The sequence below is a fragment of the Pristiophorus japonicus genome, chromosome 22, assembly GCF_044704955.1.
Source record: "Pristiophorus japonicus isolate sPriJap1 chromosome 22, sPriJap1.hap1, whole genome shotgun sequence".
Classification (NCBI taxonomy): domain Eukaryota; kingdom Metazoa; phylum Chordata; class Chondrichthyes; family Pristiophoridae; genus Pristiophorus; species Pristiophorus japonicus.
The window spans coordinates 4,058,134-4,083,688 of NC_091998.1; the positions used below are offsets into that span (position 1 = coordinate 4,058,134).

A 25,555-nucleotide genomic window follows, 5' to 3' on the forward strand; every position below is an offset into this window, starting at 1 on the left:
TTACCATATAAATGTTAATGAGGCATGAAAAGGTTCTGATGGCTTTCTGTTTTCCAATAGTACAGTGAGAATTCAGTTTCATAAAGATTAATTTCATGTTCAGGGAAGATTTTTAATGGTGGTGAAGTACCAGACCCGCGCATGTCACCGATTGGAAACTTGCGACCAATGTGCTCGACAATCTGCGCTATGTTGCTATCCTAGGGGGAGTCTATTGTGTCGTCCAGGTTACTGTGATTCAGGCCAGTGTTGCCTGATGTGCTGCATCGGGAGCCCTCCGCCAACTGGAATTCTGCTGGTGATGAATTGCCAGTTTCTGCTGAGTTGAGAAAAGGCACCAAAATAAGGTAGTAAAATGCTTCCTGTCCTGATGTCAGTCCAAACTGCCTGCGCTCCAATAGCTAAACGGTTCAAGGCAGCAAAGATAATGGAGTGTGGGGAGGATCTAAACAGCAGAAAATCAGCTTCAAACAAAGGGAATATAGAAACAACAAGGTCTGCTGCACAAACTGTGTGTTTTTGACCAGGTAAGTTATGTAGCATTTCAATCACCTACCCGGATTCCATCTCTTCCCGGTTTCCCAAGGTCTCCAGGTTTCCCAGAGTCTCCATGTTTCCCCTGGAATTAAGAACGCAGTCATTATTTGTGTCCAGGGTTTTAGCGTTGTTATCACTATTGCAGCGAACAGGCAGACAAAAACTGATTAAATTCACATTCACTGAGGCAATTATTGGTTTTCACTTTGATTATTGCTGCTTCTCACCACTTCACGTTGTGATTTCTCAACTACTGCAGAAAGATTACTGTAAAACAGCAAACCTTCGCAGTTTATTAGTCCCACAGACTGGGTTCATGAAAAACTTGTGTGTCCCATTCTACTGGCGCACAAGATAAACCCTTTTCAGTCGATATTAAGCAGTGACCTCTTCACTCAGTAATTGCAGTTCTGTCACAAGCCCCGCTCCGAGGCCATTTCACGGATACCTGCTGATTGGCTGCTGGTCTCATTCTCGGCCCCGTCCAGCTCGCACCGAACTGAGCATCTCTGTGATCGCAGTGGATGATGGAGCTCGTCCTGTAGACCAATCCGGTTCTTTTATCTTGGACTCCCTCATCATCAGCAGTCTCCCACTCTCCTAACTCTCTCTCACTCTCTGCTCCCATTCTGCCACGACTAATTCTGTTTGTGTACAACAACTTGCATTTATATAGCACCTTTAACGGAATACAACGTCCCAAGGAGCGATTATCAAACAAAATTTGACACCAAGCCACATAAGGAGATATTAGGACAGGCGACCAAAAACTTGGCCAAAGAGGTCGGTTTTAAGGAACGGCTTAAAAGGAGGAAAGCGAGGTGGAGAGGTTTTGGGAGGGAATTCCAGAGTTTAGGACCTAGGCAGCTGAAGGCACGGCCACCAATGGGAGAGCGATTAAATGCACAAGCCCCTATTCCTACCCGCACAATTCCTATCAAATTCTGTAATACTTTGCAACATGCAATTGAAATCCAGATAGTTCACTCTTTGCCAATAGTTGTGAACCATTTTATCTGCAGATGTGCTGAACACTGTGAGCACTATTTACACACTGGCATTGTATGCAGGGGCTCTTAAATGTCTTGGGTTGAGACATTGAGGCGATAATGGGTTTAGACAGGTTAGATGCAGGAAGAATGTTCCCAATGTTGGGGAAGTCCAGAACCAGGGGTCACAGTCTAAGGATAAGGGGTAAGCCATTTAGGACCGAGATGAGGAGAAACTTCTTCACCCAGAGAGTGGTGAACCTGTGGAATTCTCTACCACAGAAAGTAGTTGAGGCCAATTCACTAAATATATTCAAAAGGGAGTTAGATGAAGTCCTTACTACTCGGGGGATCAAGGGTTATGGCGAGAAAGCAGGAAGGGGGTACTGAAGTTTCATGTTCAGCCATGAACTCATTGAATGGCGGTGCAGGCTCGAAGGGCTGAATGGCCTACTCCTGCACCTATTTTCTATGTTTCTATGTTTTTATGTTTCTATGAGGTCAACAGGAGAAAGTGCAAAGATGGTTAATTCCTTAACCCCATGCCCACCAGGCCAACGTCAACATTTTTCACATGCAGGGCAGAGGTCCAAAGAACAGAGAAATGGACACAGCCAAAACTTACTGGTAATCCATCAGTTCCTGGTTTTCCCGAATGTCCTGGAGGTCCTTTGGGCCCTGGGGGTCCGGGCGGTCCGGGAGAGCAATTACTCGCAGCTTGTCCTTGTTCACCCTGAGATTTAACCAAAAGCCACTAAGTTCCATGAAGACGGTACCCTGTACTACAAACAATTGGCTCACCAATTAAAAGAGCAAGTAATCAATATTATATAGAGCAGCCAAAAAGCGTACTTCATAACCAAAGGATAGCTTATTAGAATTAGGGGGGGAAGATAGGAATATAGAAAAAGAAAGGCACCTGGCAACAGAAAAGGTATTTACCTTGAGGTAGAGGCGTCTGATGAACTGGTCAGCAGGTGGCAGTATTTTCAGTCGTGGTGGGGTAAACTGAATAGGCAGGTGAGCCAGAGTTCACAGGTCAGTACAAAGCCAAAGGTCATGAGGTGATGTTTGGTGTGTTTTTTTGGGGGGAGGGGAGGGGAAGGGGATGAATAGAGGAGGGGGAGGAAAAAAGACAAGAATATTGAGAAAAGCAGCAGAGCCCGATACCAGAGTGAAAGCCAGCAACAGAAATATTTGTACGTGGGTGTGCGTTTGGTGAAAGGAAAATAGAAAGCCTCATCATGTGCCCAATGTTACAGGGGAAACAAAACACAAAAATTAAACAGCAAAATCATTTTTTTTTCACCAAAGGACTACCCTCAGAATTTGTTGCTGGCTTTAAATAAAGAGAAACAGGACCCAGTCTTATAACAAGGTGAACTGTGATTTCAGAACAATTTGTGTGTTTAGAAAATGGTTCATTATGGTTTGCAATGTAGAATTTCCCACTTGAAATTGAGCAAAACTAATTAATAGGGTCGCCAAGCCTCCAGTTTCCAGGAATTGAAGCTTAATCTCCTGGACACTCTGCCAGCAACACCCGGGCGAAAGATCACAGGGGCTTTAAATATTGCCGTTTTCGGAACAAAATTATCTTTGAACTCTTTTGTTTACAAATTATAAAAATATCAGACATGGGGGAAAAAAGGCTGTTTGACTGATTGCCGAGAATCATCCAATCGGGTAACGAAGAATCTCTTCGCTTTCTGATTGGCCGTGGGAAGCGGGGCACCGCGAGGATGGACGTGCCGTGCGACCAATGGCGGGAGTGTGAGGGCGGGGCGGGAAGTCACGTGACAAAACCTCCAGGAATGCGTCCAACCAGAGTTGGCGACCCGACCAATTAATGTAAATAGGAAACAATCAAATCAAACTTCAGCTCAAAACCGGGCTGGCCACTTCAACTGAACCATTATAGGCCAATATCCAATTTGGGTTGGGGTTTAGGAATTTTTCTCAGCCGTTTCACAAATCGCCTCATTGCAAAATCAATTTTGAGCAACTTCGAAAGCACACGAGCCACTCTGTTGTAAGACTGACCATAACGACAGTGAAAGCTCCCACAAACCTTCACAGTCAGGATCTGATTTAGCCGCTGTGCTGCTATTGAAGTCCCAGGGAACTCCTACAGAATGTAACATAGAAACTGAGTGATTCTATCCACAGGCAGACAGAATCATAGCTCTTCATCTGTTCCCTCCAATAAATGTACACTATACCCTTAACACAGGTTGTTTAAAAAAAATTGCATACTTACCCTCTATTAGAGATTTTTTAACCTTTTACAAATGATTTTTTTTTTAGGGTCTTGCACTGTCAATCTGTGCTGTCCAGTGAGTCTTTGTGACAGAGACAGAGTATACAGTCCCTCAGGGACCCAAGACTGGCCACACTACAGGAGAGCAGGAATGCCCAACTGCAGTACCTCAAACGGGACAGTCTGCAAAGTGTGTACTCGACACAAGCCTTCTCCACACACAGACAGATTCTGCACTCCCAGCACAGGTTGGGAATTCGGACGTGAGCTTTCTATAATTTTCCATCCATTTTAATGGACAAAACAGTATGGAAAGTGTGGACCCACACTCCACCTACAGATTATCTATAGAAGTAGGGGGCATAATCTTAGAATAAGGGGCTGTCATTTAAAACTGAGATAAAGAGGAATTTCTTCTCTCAGAGGGTTGTGGAATTTGCTGCCTCAGAGAGCTGTGAAAGCTGGGGCATTGAATAAATTTAAGACAGAAAGAGACAGTTTCTTAACCGATAAGGGAATAAGGGGTTATGGGGCGCGGGCAGGGAAGTGGACCTGAGTCCATGATCGGATCAGCCATGATCGTATTGAATGGCGGAGCAGGCTCGAGGGGCCGTATGGCCTACTCCTGCTCCTATTTCTTATGTTCTTATAAGATAGTTCAGGGTTTTTAGATGTGAACAGTAAAATCTCCTGAAATCATGATCTTAGTTGGTTATCTTGAAAGAACAATCAAACCTATCGCTGACCCCGAGACAGAAAGCTGCATTCAAAGTGACACCAATTAAAATCTTTCAACCGAGGCGTGGAGAAAATCCTAATTATAACAGGAAGAAAAAGCACAAAATAACAATATGGGAGATACAGGGAATTTAAAAAGATCGTCACAGTGGAGTTTTTTGAATTGCAACCTAGATAGGAAAGAAATGGACATACAACTTTTGAGTTTGGGCGAGTTTATGGTCGTATCTTTGGTGTAGATGTGAAGCCAAGATGGAGCTTAAACAACTGTCTCTCTAGCAGGCATGATTGGGACTTTAAAGAAAAATACAGGCATGCTCCTAAATTTGATAATTGCGGCAATAAGACAAGGTCACTCTCAACTCTCAACCACAATAAGCTAAATAAAAGCTTGTTTCCTCATTTTCTTATTGACTTCAGGTTGTCCGCACATCGTTACACCGAGGAAGGCAGGCTAGATTACGACTGTTTAGATGGGTGCTGGCTGTATCTTTCTCCACAGGTATAGAGGGTAAGAAGTATTGGAATTTGAATTATGAAAATCCACTTAGTTGCGCAACAGCAATTTTCAAACATGGTTTCTTTACAGAAGCATCAAAGGACCAAATCTTGAAAGCAGCTTTCCCACAGCAAGTCCATCATGAAATGGGAGTCAGAATTAAGACTGTTTCAATTGACACCATTCTAAAAGGCCCTACAGAAATAAAGCAGGCCTCAAAATCATCCCACAAGAACTATGCAACAAACAAATCCACTCGTGAGTGCTTTTAAAACTGCTTTGATGCATAAAAAGGCAATAAAGTACCACCATGAGTAGAAGTTCTGCTATCCCGTTATCAAGGCAACCAGACATGCCATGGACTAAAATTCCCAAGTGGTTTCCTTTGCAATCTGGGGTCAATTGAGACTATTCTCGACATGTCTTAGTAATGGGTCTGTGCAGGGTCATGAGACCTGATTCAATTCTTCCCTGTTATCAACATAGCCTTGATACTGCTTTCCACAGAGAATGACATTTTAGATTAGCCTGCTGGATAGGAGATCAACCGTAAACAACTTATGTTTGAATAATGGAAGCAACATTCTGACAGACAAAATACCTAACTGGAGAGACTCGGTCGCTTATATAACTGAAACTACATTTAGAAATTTCGGTAACTTTTTCGCCCTCAAAACAAATGTGGTTTAATGGAAATCAAATAAAAGTATTAGAAGATGTAACAATAAATGAAGGCATTCCCCATCAGAGCAATCAGTCAGAGAACAGTTTTTATGCCCAAGTTTTATTTGAAACAAGGGAATATTAAACAAGCAACAAAAATAGATGGAAAAGTATGAAGAGCTAAAGAAGGTAAATCTCAACATCACAGAATCTTTCGGTGCAAACCCTGTTTTGACATCGTTAACAACCCCAAGGAACCTTTAAGAATTAACAATTATACTTAAGAGTCTGGTGCTACGAGTTGCCTCTGCTTCTTAAACACAAATCGATGTGAATATGGCCACTACGTTTACAAAGCTGTTCCAGGTTTAAGCATCAGATTATAACCTAAAGGAGGATTCAAATGAATTTCTTATCAAGATGAGAAGAGGATTATGCAACACCGTGGGTTAATAATAAACTAAAGGCTCCTCCGCAATGTATCCAGCAGTTTGAGGAATGATTATTGGGAAGCTGAGACAGAGGAAAGTCACAATTAAACATGGCTGCTGGACACTCTCGGTTAGATGTGAAATTCAGCCTTATTCAGCTCCCAACAGGATGATTTAGCAAATTAAATACATTTGGTCTGTAGCTACCAGGCAGAGCCTGTATCAGTCTCCCTGCACAAGGTTATCTTCCACTCTGGTTTGACAAGCTGCAGACACAGCATTGGCTTGAAGACAAACTCACATATCGTCATCTCCAGTTAATCAAATCCTCCTGACAAATCCACCCCAAGTCGTCCAGAAAAAAAATATCAGCTGGATTTTATTGATGGTCTGTAGGTGTTGCCTGAGAGAGAAGTGGACTTTGTATGCATAATAACCGTGCACAAAAAAAACAGTGGGTAGGGTCAGGTGATAAATGGAGCAGGTGATTAATAGGAAGAAAAAACAGAGTGAGAGAAATAAATCCCTGCGTCAGGGTGATGGGAAGCACTGGGGCAGATAAATCGTTCACCTTTTCTGCCCCGAATGGTAAATGTAACACTGATATATCATGACAAAATAAACAATCGTCATTTCCCATAGTGCAGCGTGGAAAAGAAAGTGTCTTATGCCCCAAGTGTCCTACTCTTTAGTGATAAAGTGAGAGTGACCATGTTCCCACAGTAAACGTTTGACCCGAGACCTGCCCCAGGAAAACACCGAGTCAGTGAAGCATCGTAGAGTGATTGTACAGAAACCTGGATATTACTTTAGTGGCTGATTACCTGCGGAATATATTCTTCTCGATTTACTTACATTAAAGAAAATGAAAATCAGCAGGAGTATAAAGCAGGATTTGTTAATCATGGTGACTTGTTTAAAAGTGCACAGTGACAGACCCCAGTGCGCAGTGACAGACCCCAGTGCCCAGTGCCACACCCCAGTATCCAGGGCCAGCCACCCAGTGCCAGGCCCCAGTGCCAGTGCCCAGTCACAGACCCCAGAGCACATTGACAGACCCCAGGGCCAGACCCCAGTGCCCAGTCACAGACCCCAGGACCAGACCCCAGTGCCCAGTCACAGACCCAGGGCCAGACCCCAGTGCCCAGAAACAGACCCCAGTGCACAGTGCCAGACCCCGTTTAACCGTTTGGAATGTGTGCCAGTGAATGACAGTGTGGAAGAGCTGAGTTCCGAGGATCCCTATCGTAGCAAGATCACCAGTGGGAGGCCAGTATCAAACACAACACAGGCAATCAGGAATTAGGTCTGAATTTCCAAACTAATGGATAATTTGAGAGTTAGACAGCAGCTTTCATAGGGAGGTCGTTGAAATGGCAAGAAGGGTTAATTTCCGCACTAAAATTAACATTTGAGTATTAACAGTGAGTGCAACTGAATTATTGAAAACAAAACATACAGCAGAACAGCTTTAAGCTGAATAAGATGGACGGATTGAAACAGCTTTAATGTCATTGAACGGTTAAAAATAAAATGTAGATATAATCATCTTTTATTACTTTATATTTTCACCCTTATTAGTTATGAGTAAATATTATGTAAAAATGTCATTAGAAGGCTGGATATAAATGCTGCAGTTTATACCCACTTTATCTATAAGTAAATATAGTTTGAAAGGCAGATTACTTACTGTGAGGGCAGAATCTCCACGTTGACCCTAGGAAATGGAGGTTGAATCAGATTCACAATGTCAATACATCATTTATGTTTACTGTGTTATAGTGAGATTTCAATACCTATTCCTAAACTTTAACCGTCTTTGAATATTATCCAATATGTACCACTTCACATCATGGGTTTCATAAATAAGAACAGAACATTTCTACAATCATAAGAACATAAGAAATAGGAGCAGCTGTCAGCCATACGGCCCCTCGAGCCTGCTCCGCCATTCAATAAGATCATGGCTGATCTGATCATGGACTCAGCTCCACTTCCCTGCCCGCTCCCCATAACCCCTTATCGTTTAAGAAACTGTCTATTTCTGTCTTAAATTTATTCAATGTCCCAGCTTCCACAGCTCTCTGAGGCAGCAAATTCCACAGATTTACAACCCTCAGAGAAGACATCTCTCCTCATCTCAGTTTTAAATGGGCGGCCCCTTATTCTAAGATCATGCCCTCTAGTTCTAGTCTCCCCCATCAGTGGAAACATCCTCTCTGCATCCACCTTGTCAAGCCCCCTCATAATCTTATACGTTTCGATAAGATCACCTCTCATTCTTCTGAACTCCAATGAGTAGAGGCCCAACCTACTCAACCTTTCCTCATAAGTCAACCCCCTCATCCCCGGAATCAACCGAGTGAACCTTCTCTGAATTGCCTCCAAAGCAAGTATATCCTTTCTTAAATATGGAAACCAAAACTGCACATGACTGATTACCGAGTTATATTTTGGTTGATGCAGAAGTCAGCGACACTGGGAATTATTTGAACGATAATCAGCTCGGATTCCCCCAGAATGATCATGTCTCAGGCAGACTTTGCCCGTTACACTGACACTACCAGGAAGCTTGGAAAAATGTGTGAACAGTGTCAAGGTGTAAAAAACAGGTTGTTTAACACAAGCAAATCAGAGAAAAGTTTGAATAATCATTAAATGTAAAAACAAATATGAAGAAATGTCATGGACTGATTTACTTGTGTATTTAAAGAAAATGGGACACAGTATCCTCCTTTTCTTGACCTAAGCTTCATCTATCTTTCGGATGAGACGTTAAACCATGGCTCCGTCTGTCCTCTCAGGTGGACATAAAAGATCCCATGGCCGCTATTTCAAAGAAGAGCAGAGGAGTTATCCCCGGTGTCACAGCCAATATTTACCCTTCAATGAATATCACTGGGGCAGACTATCTGGTCATTATCACATTTCTGTTTGTGGGAGCTTGCTGTGCTCTACATTACAATAGTGACTACACTTCAAAAGTACTTCATTGGCTGTAAAGTGCTTTGGAACGTCCAATGGTCATGAAAGGCGCTGTATAAATGCAAGTCTTTTCTTTCTTTAAATTCTATGAAAACTTTCTGGACCATAAGCCAATTTAAGTGTCTACATTTCTAGATCGCTCCCACCACAGTATTATGAAGCCTTCTTGAACATTATAACCAACATTAAGGAAAGAACTCACTTTTTTTTTAAAACATTGAAAATGTATTTTTATGAAATATCAGAGGCAGGATTTGGCAGTATTGCTTTTTAATCACTGCTTCCTGGGAACGAAGCAATGAGATTGCTAATGCTAAGCACTGATTGTGAATAAGTGCAACTGGTGCCACAGGTTAGCTCAAATGTTCAATCTTGCGACATCTCTGAAGGAGGAATTCAAGATCCCGGTGTGGAATATGTGTTTGGAGACAAACTGGTGAAAGATCAGTGTGAAAATGTTCAGATCCTGCGCTAGTTCATAAATGACTGGAGAATTCCCGCTAGCAGCAGAAAGCCAGGTCTATAACATTTTAGTTCACTCCACGGGTCCCACAGACTAGACTTTCCAGGTCCTCACACCGCAAAAATAACTGTTGGATCTCTTGGCCCTGGAACTGCCCAGCTCCTGAATTAAACTCAAGTTTACAACTCAGTTTTAACGAGTTAATGGTTCCCAGTGAAAGAGTAATGTAACGTAATCAGCTATTCTAATCTATGGGTGTACTTTCAACAAAGGAGGGATCACGGATCGGATGTACGCTACACGCTCCTCCTGTTATTCACACACCGCCCCTCACACACCCCGCGGATTTTCCATTCCATTGAAGTCGCTCCCGGACGTCCGATCCTTTGCCCCAGTCTTACACCCCTGCTGAAATTGAAAGACCCGCTTTATATCTTGTCTCAAGTTTTCAAAGAGTTGCAAAAGTGACATGTTGGAACATTTAAGGTCAATACAAGCTGAGTAACACTGCTCTGTAAACGTGCTCACCTTGTCGCCCTTTGAACCATACAGACCCTGTGCAAATACAAACAATCAGTCAGGTTCAAATGCTGCCTTGGTCGGCCAAAACAGAGGAGATTATCTCTTTAAAAGTTAGTACACAGTGTCATGATGTAATCAATAGAATGGTTATTAAGAATGATACTTTCGAATTTAGACCAGAAAGATATCTTGTGGTGAAAACATATTTTTTTTATTGTTTTTGTATTTAGAATGTAACAAAATATCGAGAGCGGCCAAGTATGTATATTAGCAACTCACGATAAGCAGAGACAAATACTAAAACTTACGATAGATTTCAAAGCAGTAGCGATTTTCAAGTAATACAATCAGGCCCAGGGAAATGCATGTGCTGCAAGGCCAACAGAGTTCCAATGTACAAAACCACATTCACTTCGAAAGTGGTTAAGGCGGCATATGGAATGCTTGCCTTTATTAGCCGAGGTATAGAATATAAGAGCAGGGAGCTTATGGTTGAACTGTATAAAACACTGGTTAGGCCACAGCTGGAGTACTGCGTGCAGTTCTGGTCACCGTGTTAAAGGAAGGACGTGATTGCAGTGGAGAGGGTACAGAGGAGATTTACGGGGATGTTGCCGGGAGTGGAGAATCTTCGCTATGAGGACAGATTGGATAGGATGGGTTTGTTTTCCTTGGAACAGAGAAGGCTGAGGTGAGACCTCATTGAGGTGTATAAAATTGAGGGGCCTAGATATAGTGGATAGAAAGGGCCCATTTCCCTTAGCAGAGGGTTCAACAACCAGTGGGCATAAATTTAAAGTAGTTGATAGAATGTTTAGAGGTGAATTGAGGGGAAATTTCTTCATGCAGAGGGTTGTTGGGGTCTGGAACTCACTGTCTGAAAGGCTGGTAGAGGCAGGAACCCGCACCATATTTAAAAGATACTTGGATTTGCACTTGAAATGCCGTAACCTACAGGACTATGGACTAAGAGCTGGAAAGTGGGATTAGGCTGGATAGCTCTTGGTCAGCCGGCACAGACACGATGGGCCGAAATGGCCTCCTTCCGTGCTGTAAATTTCTATGATTCTATGCTTTGCCTATGAATTTATGGACTGATTTCTGAGAGTTAGTACTTACAGATACAAAAACACTATTTACATAATTAATGGAACGCATGGCTAATGGCTTTTATAACATTATGGTTAGACTGCATTTTGGACCTAGGGTTAAAATGGAAGTCAAACTTCCAAACCAGGCAGATTTGTTTCAGTTTATACACTGATAATCAATGCCAGTATAAATAAAGCACCTTGTAAAACATGGTTTCAGCTTCTTGCCTAAAATCCCCTCCATAATTACTAAACTCCTCCCACTTAAATACCAGCCTTGCTCCGTGGAAACACTCTCACCTCTTAATCTTAAGGTCATGGATTCAAGTATCGGTCCAGGATTTCAGCATTTAATCTAGGTCGCCACCTCGGGGTGCTGTATTGTTGGGTGGTGCCGTCTTCCGGATAAAATGTTAAACCCAAGGCCTATACCCCCTGCTTCCGCTCAACTGGACATAAAAATAATCCGTGGAACTACGTGAAGACAAACTGAGGAGTTCCTCCAGTGACCTGGCCAATATTTATCCCTCAACTGACATCACGTGGATACATTATCTGGTCATTTATTTTGTGGATTTTGTGGGACCTTGCTGTGCGCAAATTAACTCCCTGCAAAACAATGAATACACTTCAAATGTAATTCATTCAAAGGTGCTATATAAATGCAGGTTCTCTCTATCATCCCCTTCCCCCATCGACTTGCCACATTCTTCCAAGTACTTTGCATTTGTCCCATGATTCCCATTTACTGTCACAAGTAAATTTTAAAAAGTACAATTTATTTTCAAATCGAGATGCAAGAAAAAATGTTAAAAAACCCCATGGATTTTTGCTGGGGAGCAGATTCAGTAATCAGAGAACCTCCAGTAATGTACGGACACGTTCAATACATCACTGCCCGAGCCTGTAGGCAGCAGCACAGCTGTGACCTGCTCAAGCAAAACAGGTCTTGTTCTTGAACACAGACCTGTGAAAGGACTAGTTTTCAAGTATTCCTTCTGTTTTCAGTCTGGGGCAAATGCGCAGTGCCTGGAGTTCACAAAGCCGAAGACTGGGATAACGAGCCAATATGAAAAGTGACAATTTGAGCACATGTATAAAGGTTGCAAAAAATAATTCCGTTTGTTTAAAGGACGAGTGCTGTGAATGACAGCTTGCTCGCAGTTAACACTACTTTACGCGTAATCTGTGCTATTTTGCAAACGTTGGCTTATACTACCAGCCATTGGCGAAGCAACAGAGCAACTGCTCGATGTAAAAAGTCCCAGGTTCAGCTATTTCAGAAGGTATAGCCGCCACTTCGAGACATAAACTGAAACTTTAAAATAACAGCACAATAGATTGACTGGTCCTCTGGCTGATGTAGAAACTGCCCTGGAATATAAACATGACCAGTTGTCTGGCACGGTCTCACTCTCTCATTTATTATCAAGTCTGAGTTACTGCTACACTAGTGGGTGTGTGAGAGGGAGCACCATTTGTTTTCCTACACTCACACCAAGTCCTCTATCAATCGAGCTATTGACTGTGAACACCCTGTAATTCTATAATACTAACCTGTATTAATCAATGGCTTCCAGCTATACCCTTGCAGAACTTAAAAACTTATTGTTCAATATGTGTTTAATTCAGAATTGCAGCTTACCTTTTCTCCTTTATGGCCAGAGTCTCCCTTTGGAAAACAATACAACAGGTAGAGAATATGAGGGAATTTGCCCACAGTCCATGTAGTCTTAAAGCTTAAGCAGATTGTGACATTCTCTCGAAAACTTGCTTACCTTCTCGCCTTTTGGACCAGGGGACCCCTGTACAAGAGTAGAAACAAACAGTCAGAGTTTGCAATAAACAGTTTTGTGGATTGTGAATTTTACACCCTTTAAAATATAAAAGAGTGTTTTTACAATCTTGCGTAGAAAGGTCACAAAGATGTAAGATGCAAGAATTGTACACAGTACAGGAAGGAATCGCAGGAACGTTATTTATAACCAAACATTTGGAAGGAACTGATACAAGTGAAGTTTTGCCTTGAAAAATAATGAGTCACAGAGCACTCAACAACAACAACTTGTATTTATGTAGCGCCTTTAATGTAGTAAAACGTCCCAAGGCACTTCATAAGAGCGTTATAAAGCAACATTTGACACCAAGCCACATAAGGTGAAATTAGGGCAGACTTGGTCAAAGAGGTACGTTTTAAAGAGAGTCTTAAAGAAGGAGAAACATAGAAACATAGAAAATAGGTGCAGGAGTAGGCCATTTGGCCCTTCGAGCCTGCACCACCATTCGATATGATCATGGCTGATCATGCAACTTCAGCAATCCATTCCTGCTTTCTCTCCATACCCCTTGATCCCTTTAGCCATAAGGCCGCATCTAACTCCCTTTTGCATATAGCTAACGAACTGGCCTCAACAACTTTCTGTGGTAGAGAGTTCCACAGGTTCACCACTCTGAGTGAAGAAGTTTCTCCTCATCTCGGTCCTAAATGGCTGACCCCTTATCCTTCGACTATGTCCCCTGGTCTGGATTTCCCCAACATCGGGAACATTTTTCCTGCATCTAACCTGTCCAATCCCGTCAGAATTTTATGTTTCTATGAGATCCCCTCTCATTCTTCTAAACTCTAATGAATACAGGCCCAGTTGATCCAGTCTCTCCTCATATGTCAGTCCTGCCATCCTGGGAATCAGTCAGGTGAACCTTCGCTGCACTCCCTCAATAGCAAGAACGTCCTTCCTCAGATTAGGAAACCAAAACTGTACACAATATTCAAGGTGTGGCCTCACCAAGGCCATGTACAACTGCAGTAAGACCTCCCTGTTCCTATACTCAAATCCTCTCGCTATGAAGGCCAACATGCCATTTGCCTTCTTCACCGCCTGCTGTATCTGCATGCCAACTTTCAATGACTAATGTACTATGACACCCAGATCTCATTGCACCTCTCCTTTTCCTAATCTGTCACCATTCAGATGATATTCTGCCTCCCTGTTTTTCCCACCAATGTGGATAACCTCACATTTATCTATATTATACTACATTTGCCATGCATTTGCCCACTCACCTAACCTGTCCAAGTCACCCTGCAGCCTCTTAGCATCCTCCTCACCGCTCACACCGCCATCCAGCTTAGTGTCATCTGCAAACTTGGAGATATTACACTCAATTCCTTCGTCGAAATCATTAATGTATATTGTAAATAGCTGGGGTCCCAGCACTGAACCTTGCGGTACCCACTAGTCACTGCCTGCCATTCTGAAAAGGACCCATTTATTCCTATTCTTTGCTTCCTGTCTCCCAACCAAATCTCTATCCATGTCAATACATTACCCCCAATACCATGTGCTTTAATTTTGCACATTAATCTCTTGTGCGGGACCTTGTCAAAAGCCTTTTGAAAGTCCAAATACACCACATCCACTGGTTTTCTCTTGTCCACTCTACCAGTTACATCCTCAAAAAAATTCTAGAAGGTTTGTCAAGCATGATTTCCCTTTCAAAGAGACGTAAAGAGGCGGAGAGGCTTAGGGAGGAATTCCAGAGCTTGTACCTGAAGGCACGGCCACCAATGGTTGAGCGATTCTAATCAGGGATGCTCAAGAGGGCAGAATTAGAGGAGCACAGACATCTCGGGGGGGGTTGTGGGGCTGGAGAGGGTTACAGAGATAGGGAGGGGTGAGGCCATGGAGGGATTTGGAAACAAGGATGAGCCCACATTGTCTAATCTCTCACACCTGCACGAAAATGTTCCCATATCTACTTACAAGCGGTGCATTTTCTTTTTCAAACAGCACAACCGCCATGCATGTAAATCTGAAGTAATTAGTGTTGGATTTACATTGACTGACCCCGAGAGTGTGTGCATCAGAAACAGAGACCCATTTTATCTGATGCTAATGGGCCTGATGTGTATTTCCAGCACTTTGGGATTTCTTTTTAAACACACATTTTGCAACCAGTCTTACCATGTCACCTTTAGGACCAGCTTTTCCCTGAAATGACAGAAATAAAATATTACGCTGCAATGGATTGATAAAAATACTTGCTTTGTGAATTGATTTATTTCTCCACACCCTCCCCCCTCTCCCAACTCCAAACACGTTAGGAAAATTGGATGAAGGAATAGAAAGAAATGTTGTGCATGTGCGCGTTGTACATGTGCGCGCATTGTATGTGTGCGCGGTGTATGTTCTATTTAAATCTGGAACATGAGAGCAACATGCACAGGTAGGCCGCTTTTGCGACACATCTGTAACACACCCACCACACCCACACCCCACACCCCCAATCACAATATTCAATGACCTTCGATTCATTTTTTTTGGTTACCAGTACCTGTACCCTTAATAAAAACCTGGATAAGAATGTCCCTCCTTCAAATAAACACTGAAAGGGAGAGCACCCCATCTAATCATTAAGAAGCCAAAAAATTCTAAGCTCAATTAAATCAGACTCCCCGGTGGAACCTTCACCTTCAGCTCGTTGTACACCCCTCATCAACGGCCGTATAACGGGCGGCGTTCTGATTCTGCATCTTTTACATGTCCACCAATGTTGAAAATTCAGATGTTCACAGGATTGAGTATTTACACCAGAACATCATTAATGTCACATGTTACATCACTGAAATTCTGAGAACTTCAAGCAGAGGGCATTCTGGCCACATTGAGGCTTGGTAGTGGACCAGCAACACCGAGACCGTGAGTTCAAAATCCCACCAAAGCAAGTTGTGGGGCTGAAAAAAGAAACATGCAGAAGCCCCAACTGGCCATATTTTCTCTGCCACCCTACCTGGTCTGGCCTACATGTGATTCTCATCCCACACTATGTGGTTGACTCTTAAAGGGGTGAAACTGGTGCTGTAGCATACAATGGAAGAGTAAAACAGGCGGGATGGAAAACAGGCTGCCGATTCACTAGCAGCTCATTTGCACGATGGTCTGAGACCAGAGTCATTCCAATAATGGCCTCTGAAGTGGCCTAGCAAGTCAGGTTGTTGTGAAAACAAAGGATGGGCAATAAGTGTTTGAGGTACACCCATCACAAGCGAGGTGCTGGGAAGGAATATGCACATTATTGTCACAGCAATAAATGTAACATTTACATCTAATACTTACAGATTTGCCATCCAATCCTATTGGACCCTTCAAAATAAATTAAACACTGATGAATATAAATATATAAATGAACTATTTCAGAACATTAAAAATCATTTGAATAAGAAATTATGTTCCACATAAAAAAGTTCAAGAGATTTAAACATCGACACAACAATGATCCATTAGTTAAATGAAAACTTAGCAATGGAATCGTTAGTAACACAGATGAACAACTATGCTCCTTGCCGGTCTTGTTTAGTCACCAGTAGTTTGTTAAGATGTAGTTTGAATTGGATCCCATCAGCTGGTAGTGAAGTGTGTAAAGCACGCTCAGTTTTATTGTTTCAATATGTTCACCAAAAAAAGACAAAAGTAAACGGAGCAAAACATAGCTGGCAAAAAAATCAGTATGTTAAATGGTCAATCATTTTTTACAATATTAACTGTTAAAATGTTTTCCCCCAGATCGGCACAAGCTCAGGCACTCACACTCACACTCTGCTCATTTAATACTTTACTGAAAGTGTGAGTAAACTAAATGCACAGGAACAGATATTTGAAATGTTGTCAAATCCCAGAGGGGTAATTATAAATCATTGCGTCACTTTCTGTAGTGAATGCAGGCTTTCCTTCAATTTCTGGATTGTGTTCCAACATGTACCAAGGTGTACACAGGATTGTTGTGTCCAAGTGCAGCACTTCACAGTCCTGGCTCTCCTGCACCTACTCAACACCTCGGACATTCTTTCCTAAACCTCACTAATCCCCTCGCTCACTGGCTTCACGTTTCATTATATCTCCCGCTCATCTGGCTAAGATTCACAAACTGTGCACAGTCTTTGATGCAGCAAACCATTCATTATTAAGGCAGCACTGCAATGTGACGATTGGATTCTTAATCCAATCCAGTAAGGTGACAGCTCTGTGGCAGAGGTGTGTTCTCAACTGTCTATCAAAGCACAGAATTCAAATCTTTCATAAATTCAAAAATGCTGAGTGTTATTTACCTGAACCTTGGGAGTGAACCCCCATTACAGGAACACACAGAAATGTTTAGGGACCGAGAGGCTATTCAGCTCCGTAAGCTCATCCTGTTTTGAGTGAGATCAGACCCACCTTTCTACCATCTCACCTTCTGCCTCAAATGTGGGATGAATTTCACATTCAAACCTTAAATGGCAAAAATGGCTCTTCATATGCTGATATTAAGATCCTCAAATATTAGTCTACTTACTTTGAATAAAAGTTGCTTCCTAGTACTGATCTGGGGGCACATTGCCACTCCTACACTTACTATAAGTTGCAGTATCTTTTATAATCCATACATCTTGTTGCTTTCCACAGTGCTCTGTAGCAGGGATAATATCAGTCAAAATATGTAAGGCAACAGAATGTCGAGGCTCACATCTGTATGTTTTCATTTAAGAGGAGTTTGCGCACGTAATAGCAATCCCAGTAAGTATAATTAGTTATATCCAGAGCAAACGTTCACAAATCTATCTAGATTGCAGGATCAATTTGCAGCCATTAAGGTTGTGTTTAGAAAGCTGAGAGATTTTTCATTCTTCTCAACGCCAAAACTAGAAAACTGGTCATTCGACTCATTGCAGTTTGCCAAATGGCTGCTGCTCTCGATGGCGCAACAGTTAGTGCACGTCAAATCAATTCATCGCACGTGAAGCACTTTGGAACATTTCTAAGGCAGATGAAAAGGAACACCTCTTTACGCCTGCTACCGTAAGTTAATAAGATCTATTCCCTTATACTATTGAAAAAAATCAGTTTGACCGTTTAAACTCCTAAATGCAAATATACTTGAAAATACCAGTGTTTTACAATTATCCATTTTGCTGTTGAAGAGCGGTATATTGTAGGGATGATTCTTAACGAGTCACAATCTTAACGGAAGCCGTGATGGCCAAGAGTACGATGCAACAACCCTGTCTCTGATCTACAGTCCCTTCAAGCCTCTTCCCTGCTAGCATTGCAGAATCAGCTCTCATATACTTACAACCTGCACAGTATAGTAATACACAGTCCATTAATAAAGGGCTCATTTTGACAACAGCAACTTGCATTTATATTGTGCTTTTTAACGTAGTGAAAACCTCGCAAGGGCGCTTCACAGGAGTGTTAAATAGAGCTATTCGTTGCTCAGCTCTTAGTGCAGAAGCTCAATGAAATTCATTAGGACGGAACCCAAAACATAAGAAAACAGCTTTAAGTGCAGTGAGTGAGCTTTTGAGTTCCCAGCAACATAAATGTAATGATCAAATGGATGAACATATGACGGACAGCTCGTATAACTTGGGTACGTGTAACTCAAAAGCACTAATAGCGGCATAAATATACGATTAATCCCTCTCAGCATGGCCATTCATTCATGAAAGCTGGTCTGTTTTGTACAAATAAGCCAACGTATTCTGGTTATCGTAAGCAAGCTATTAAAATATTACTGAATGATTAACAAGTGAAATTCCAAAGAACAAGTCTCTCAAACATCAACACACCGGATATCCTGGGAACCCTCTTGCTCCTGGCTGACCCTAGATTAAAGAAAAAAAACACAACTGGTGAAAAAAATTAATCTAATTCATCACCTTGTTCTTAGTTATATATTGTAGGACAAAGCAAGGCATTACTAGTTGCTATAATTTTTTATTGCTAGTTGCTATAATTTTTATTTTCAAGTAAGGTTCTCTAAACAATTATCTTAGTTAGCAAGTTCACGCAACTCACTTGCATGAAACTATGAGCAAAAACTATTTCTCTGAGGAGTGGACCTAATCCATCCTACATACAGCAGCAGGTGATACAGTCAGCGATTGTGCCACGCGGACTCAGCGGAAATAGTTTCACCATCGTGCAGATTGCTGTCGGCACCGGTCATCAAAAGCACTCTTGGCCGGCACTGTATTCATTACAGGTGTCTCTCCTTCAGCAGTTCAATGTAAACTTGCGCATTTATATTTCTCTAATGGTCATCCCTGACCGCTGAAATACAGAAGGACAATAACGGAAATAATTCGAGTCGTCGAACATTCGATACACGGGCAGCAGTCCTGAAGCCTCACTGTTTTTGCTTGCTTCAATTTTAGCGTCTAGAGAAACAAGTCTTGGAGGGAGGAAACAGAACCGGGAAAAAAAACTAGGAATCGCTGGGAATCATAACTCCCACCAGCTGCTCTTGGAGTGAAATTGGTGCCTTTCCTTCACTTGCTGTGACTCAGCTTGAGCCTGGAGTAACCGCACTAATACCACTTGCAACCCAGTATCATAAAAGTTTACAAATATTGGGAGTCGCCAAACGTCATTTAACTCAATGCAACTCAGATGCTTTACTCTTTCAAGAGTCTTCCTCAAGGCTAATTTGAAGGGGTTGTCATGAAGAAAGGTTGAGCAGGTTGGACCTATACTCATTGCAGTTTAAAAGAGAATGAGAGATAATCTTATTGAAACGTATAAGATTCTGAGGGGGCTTGTCAGGATAGATGCAGAGAGGATGTTTCCCCTCATGGGGGAATCTAGAACTAGGGGGCATAGTTCCAGAATAAGGGGTCGCCCATTTAAAATGGAAATGAGGAGGAATTTCTTCTCTCAGAGGGTCTTGAATCCTTGGAATTCTCCATCCCAGAGAGCTGTGGAGGCTGGGTCAGTGAATATATTTAAGGTGGAGATGGACAGATTTTTGAATGATAAGGGAGTCAATGGTTATGGGGAGCAGGCAGGGAAGTGGAGTTGAGGCCAAGATCAGATCAGCCATGATCTTATTGAATGGCGGAGCAGGCTCGAGGGGCCAAATGGCCAACTTCTGCTCCTATTTCTTATGTTCTTATGTGAGACATTAAAGGGTCATTTTAATGGATGGAAAATCATGGGCTTTCACACAAATTTCTTGACTGCATTCCTGCCATGCAACGATCCTCGCAATTGGAAAACCCAGCGAGATATCAAAGATCGGAGTATAACATCGTAACCTGTGCTGTGACAAATGTTTATGGGTCTTCATTAGTTCAAAAAAAGGAAAGTACATTCCTTAAACGTACAGGAACTTTTTGCTATTCTCAACTAATTGTTTTTCTAAACTACAAGGTATCACATCTACATCTCTCATCCAAGTGTCCATAAATGTGCAAGGGTAGCAGCAGGTCATGTTGGCAAGCTGTTCCGAGCCAGCGGGGCATCACAGCCCAGTCCCGACCTCGCTCCCGTCCAATCTAGGCCCCACGCTGGTATGTTCACTTCCAGTGAGGAGCGCTAAGATTAGAAATATAAGTGCTGGCTGATCTTGCCTGCCTGACCCAGAGCACGAAGGCAAATTGTACCATCCTGTCATCACTCCAGCCGAGCTCGGCATAACTCGGTGCCATTGAGAGAAATCAAACTTCAGGCTTTGCTGGTTTGGATCAGCTGAGCAATCAGGGAAGTCTTGTTGCTCTTTATTGTCCAAAAAATATCGACGTCAAATCAATTCCAGGCATTACTGTCATATTACTGTCACATCAGAATTAAGTTCAATCGCAGTTTCACAATCCAGGTTCAGTGCTTTATTTGCAGTATTGTAATTTCGACATAATGTTCAGAATTATGTGAAATCTAATCCTTAAGTAACCTGTTTGTCACAACTTTTCAAATTCTAACAAGAGACTTGAGCAGAAATTAGGTTTAATCTTGGCTTTTGAAGGATTTAAATGAATAAGTCACTCCAATTTAAATTTTTCTTTACAGAAACTTCAAATAACCATATAGGATTAAAAAATTACAAAGTGACTTTTCAAAATATGCCCTGAAGATGGAATGTTATATCACAGACACGTTCTTCAAGCAGTGATTCCTGCAGGTGATGGTTCCCTGTGTAACCAACTCTCTCCAGTTACGCCACAATATCAGAAGACAGTTTAAAATCATCTTAATTAAAGCTACTAAAAAAAGGCAGCTTCCTTTGAAGACTGGCGGGCCTGTTATTGGTTTGTCATTTGTTAAATGCAAAATGTGGGAGCAAGTAACTCCTTCTCAAGCTGTTTCTCATTAGCAATGGTTTATCGTGCCGCTTTTGATGCCTAACTGGAATAGCAGATGGTCAAGCTATGTTGTCCCATTGCTGCAGCCCTGACTTAAGCTCAACGAGAGCGTGAAAAACACAGCAAATAAATCAATTCTTTATGGTGTATTCCAACAGGAAATAACATATCAAAGAAATGAAATCCTTCCCTATCATCTATAAAAGGACGATGCCTTTTCAGGCACATTGACATGTCCACTCTCAGCAACTCTTTTAAAGGTACGGCAATATTAAGCGAGCTCGATGGGTTTACAGATCGAAGACAAGCAAGCTTTTACTTGTCTGCTGCATCAGAGAGAAGGTAGATCATTCAGTCTGAACTCGTTTGTTCATCAGAAGGCAGGTTCAATCGCACAATTTACACATTAAGATCTCACAAATATGGGCAAAAATAAATAAGAATTGTTGTACTTCCAGGCACGAGGTTAACTGAATTGATCCAAATTTGAAAAAATCTCGACTTTTTAAACAATAAAATACTTTAGAATAAAAATCACATAGTATACACAACATTCACTATTTTTGTAAAGATAATTTTACCTTTTTTGTTTGACCCTCAGTCAATTAAGCTTCCAAGGTAAGATCTACTGCTATATTAAATAGAACTTCAAGAAAGCTCAAAAAAGGCACTATTTCAAATGTACATTTCCACATTTTATATCTCCTGCGATGTGGAACATAGGCTAAGGTGCAAAGGGGTTAAAGGTTGGGGATAATTGGACCAGGGTAAGCAGGTGTAATTCAGTCCTCATTCTGAAGTAATACATCTTGTTCTCATTTTTATAGAATGCTTTGACAAAACTTGCGGTAATTTGGGAAGAGTTGGATTCAGTGCAGGAGCTGAGGCTCCACAGTGCCACCACTGGCAGAAAGGCATAATCACAGCCTGAGGAGTTTACATAAGACATTATAAATGTGGACATAAAAATTTATAAAGGAAAAAGTTGATGGGAATATTTTTTATTCATTGGATATGGCTCACAGCATGTCACTGCCAAGGCTGGCATTTATTGCCCATCCCCTAACTGCCCTCGAGGTGGTGGTGAGCCGCCTTCTTGAACCACTGCAGTCCGTGTGGTGAAGGTACTTTGTCGCAGTGGTTTTGGCACAACTGAGTGGCTTGCTAGGCGATGACATTGCTGTGGGTCTGGAATCACATGTAGGCCAGACCGGGTAAGGACGGCTGATTTCCTTCCCGAAAGGACATTAGTGAACCAGATGGGTTATTACGGCAATCTGGTAGTTACATGGTCACCATTACTGACACTAGCTTTTTATCCAGATTTATTTAATTAACTTGATTTTAAATTTCCCAGCTGCTGTGGTGGGATTTGAACTCAGATTGCTGGATCATTGGCCAGTCGCTGGATTACTAGTCCAGTAACATATATTACCATTCTCATGTGTTTATACACTATGAATACACACTTACATGTGTCTAATGAAAAAGGAACAAAATCTAGAGCTTTCCAAATTGTGTGGGTTTTCCAGTTATTTACTTTGCAATAAAATTCACCGATATATTTGGAGTCGCGGTTTCGTGTAATGCAAATGTCATTAGCTGGAAACTTCAAGGGACATGTAATTCTATGTCCAACAGTCGGACAGATGGTAAATGTATTATCAAATGTGAATTAAGTATGACCGTTAAGTACTTTCATTCTCAACAGATTTGTTGACAAGTTAACTTCTTGTAACTGCACTTTTTCCAAAGAGTTTCCAGTAATTTTGGTTTCATTTGATGTGGTGCATGTCTAGATCTGAAAACTGGGGGCTACATCTTCCTTCATCCACTCATTTTAGCAAAGTAAGTGCAGATCAGCATAAAGCATCAATAAATACTTTATAATTGAATCTACTTGTTTGCTACATTTAACTATTGGAAGAAACTATGCCCCTAAATTATGTTGTTTTTGTAATGTGGTTTTTATTTTTCTTCTGAATCAGGTTAGTAAGTAAAACATTCTCTGGCTCCCAAAATGAGACTATTCACACAAGAGCAGAACACATAACTTTAGGAATCTATGGCACAAGCCACTTGGCATTTTTTTTTGCTGTTCATATTATCTAGATAAAGTTCCATAAATATCTGACATTTTCTACAAAAAAAGGTTTGACAGGACATATTGAAAAATATTTTCTCCTTCTCCCCAGCATCAATAATTACGATTTCCATTTATTTACACAGTGCCAAGGCACTACACAGGAGCATTATGAAACAAAATTTGACATTGAGCCATACAGAATGACCAAAAGCTTGGTCAAAGAGGTAGGTTTTGAGGAGCGTCTTAAAGGAGGAGAGAGAGGCTGAGAGGCTTAGGGAGGGAGTTCCAGAGCTTAAGCAGCTGAAGGTGCAGCCATCAATGGTGGAATGTGCAAGAGGCCAGAATTGGGGAAACGCAGAGATCTCAGAGACTTGTAGGGCTGGGAGGAGGTTCCAGAGATAGGGAGGGGCGAGGCCATGGAGGGATCTAAATTCCAGAATTCAGAAGTTTAGTGCACAGCGTGGTTATCATTGCAAAGCTCATAGGCAAGCAATCTCATAATGGTTTCCATTCTAAGACAGTTTCACCCCTTTGTCCAAGTACTAAAACTCTGGCCAACATACCACAGTCAGTCAACACACTGTAGTGCAAGAAGAGGATTGACACAAGAGCTGGGGGTGCTTTGATGCGGTTTTCAGGACACACAGTATGTCAGTACAACAACTGGTTGGCACTCACTGGTACACTCACTCTCACCCACGTATCTGATGCCCAAAATCAGTAATAGAGTCAGTGCTGTTTTAAACAAAAGCAACTGAATGTAGCATAGCAAAACTTGTTCCATTTTGGTAGGAGAAATGCTAATGCACGTGAATCGGAGTATTTACCTGACTGAAGATATTTTTATATAGTATTTAAGAACATAAGAAATAGGAACAGGAGTAGGCCATATGGCCCCTCGAGCCTGCTCCGCCATTTAATAAGATCATGGCTGATCTGATCATGGACTCAGCTCCACGTCCCCGCCCGCTCCCCATAACTCCTTATCCCCTTATTGTTTAAGAGCACAGCACAGAAACAGGCCATTCGACCCAACAGGTCTGTGCCGTGTTTATGCTCCACACCAGCCTCCTCCCACCCCTCTTCAACTCACCCCATCAACCTATCCTTCTATTCCTTTCTCCCTCATGTGTTTATCCAGCCTCCCCTTAAATGCATCGATATTATTCGCCACAACCACTCCCTGTGGCAGCGAGTTCCACATTCTCACCACTCTCTGGGTAAGAAGTTTCTCCTGAATTCTCGATTGGATTTATTAATGACGGTCTTATAGTTATGGCCCCTAACTCTGTCTCCCCCACAAATGGAAACATCTTCTCTATGTCTACCCTATCATAATCTTAAAGACCCAAGATGTAGGTGCAGTTGATGTAAATCTCATGTGATGAGTTGGTTAACTAACTTGAGGCTGCTGAAGACTTGACTCTGTTGTGTTGGTGAACTAACCTGTCACCACATGTGGAATAAATTGCTCTCTCCTGAATAAACACCATTTTAACTTCATGAGTTTTTGTTGACCACTTCATTATTTCTATTTGAACTGAATGATACAAATCAGAGTTAATTGATGCCAGCAGAGAAGGGGGCACAATGGACCAGACCAGTAAAACATCCCCAAGTGCCTATTATCTGTTGTATGTTGCTCCCTCCCTCATTATACAAGTCATTTCCTTTAAGTCATCAGCAATAAAATAATGAAAGATGTTTTCAAAGGATGTTGGAGTCAATTATAGCTTGATGTCTCTGTCATGTCATTAGGGCATCTGGATTATATTGAAACCTTTCATACTGCACAGATTCCCCACAAAATGATTCTTACTCAAATAACTTATGTTACAGCCACTGAATAAGTAAAATAAAACAATATTTACAACAAGAGAATGCAATGAGAGACAAGTGGGATCTCTTACACCTAGGAGGCAATGGCTGTATTTATATTTCTGCTACATAACACTCAACAGCTGCACTGGTAGATATTCCAGTATTTCCTGTTCCAACACATCATAACCAAGTAGACAGCGAACAAGGAATCAATAAAAGAGGGTGGGACTTACAGGAGGGCCACGGGGTCCAATGATTGAGATGCCGGGATCGCCTGGAGCACCCTGCGGTAGAAGGAGAAAAGGCAATCAGAACAAGCACCCGTTACAATCCACACAGAGATTGCATCT

The 25,555-nt window shown here is 41.8% G+C and overlaps 1 protein-coding gene across 18 annotated transcripts in view; it reads right to left on the reverse strand.

Moving 5' to 3' along the window:
• Window positions 1-25,555, reverse strand: part of col13a1 (collagen, type XIII, alpha 1) — a 116,859-nt gene that overhangs the window by 79,200 nt on the left and 12,104 nt on the right. For 13 of the 18 annotated variants that reach the window (XM_070865544.1, XM_070865542.1, XM_070865541.1 and 10 more), the window contains exons 3-13: window positions 25,439-25,489; window positions 18,788-18,823; window positions 16,296-16,322; window positions 15,144-15,170; window positions 12,957-12,983; window positions 12,824-12,850; window positions 10,094-10,120; window positions 7,808-7,834; window positions 2,469-2,534; window positions 2,152-2,259; window positions 557-619 (exon numbers count right to left, since the gene is read on the reverse strand). In XM_070865544.1, coding sequence (XP_070721645.1) covers window positions 557-619; window positions 2,152-2,259; window positions 2,469-2,534; window positions 7,808-7,834; window positions 10,094-10,120; window positions 12,824-12,850; window positions 12,957-12,983; window positions 15,144-15,170; window positions 16,296-16,322; window positions 18,788-18,823; window positions 25,439-25,489 — 486 coding nt within the window. Of the gene's footprint in view, window positions 1-556; window positions 620-2,151; window positions 2,260-2,468; window positions 2,535-3,597; window positions 3,655-7,807; window positions 7,835-10,093; window positions 10,121-12,823; window positions 12,851-12,956; window positions 12,984-15,143; window positions 15,171-16,295; window positions 16,323-18,787; window positions 18,824-25,438; window positions 25,490-25,555 lie in introns of all 18 variants that reach the window. The other 5 variants (XM_070865529.1, XM_070865531.1, XM_070865535.1 and 2 more) reach the window with 5 other exon arrangements.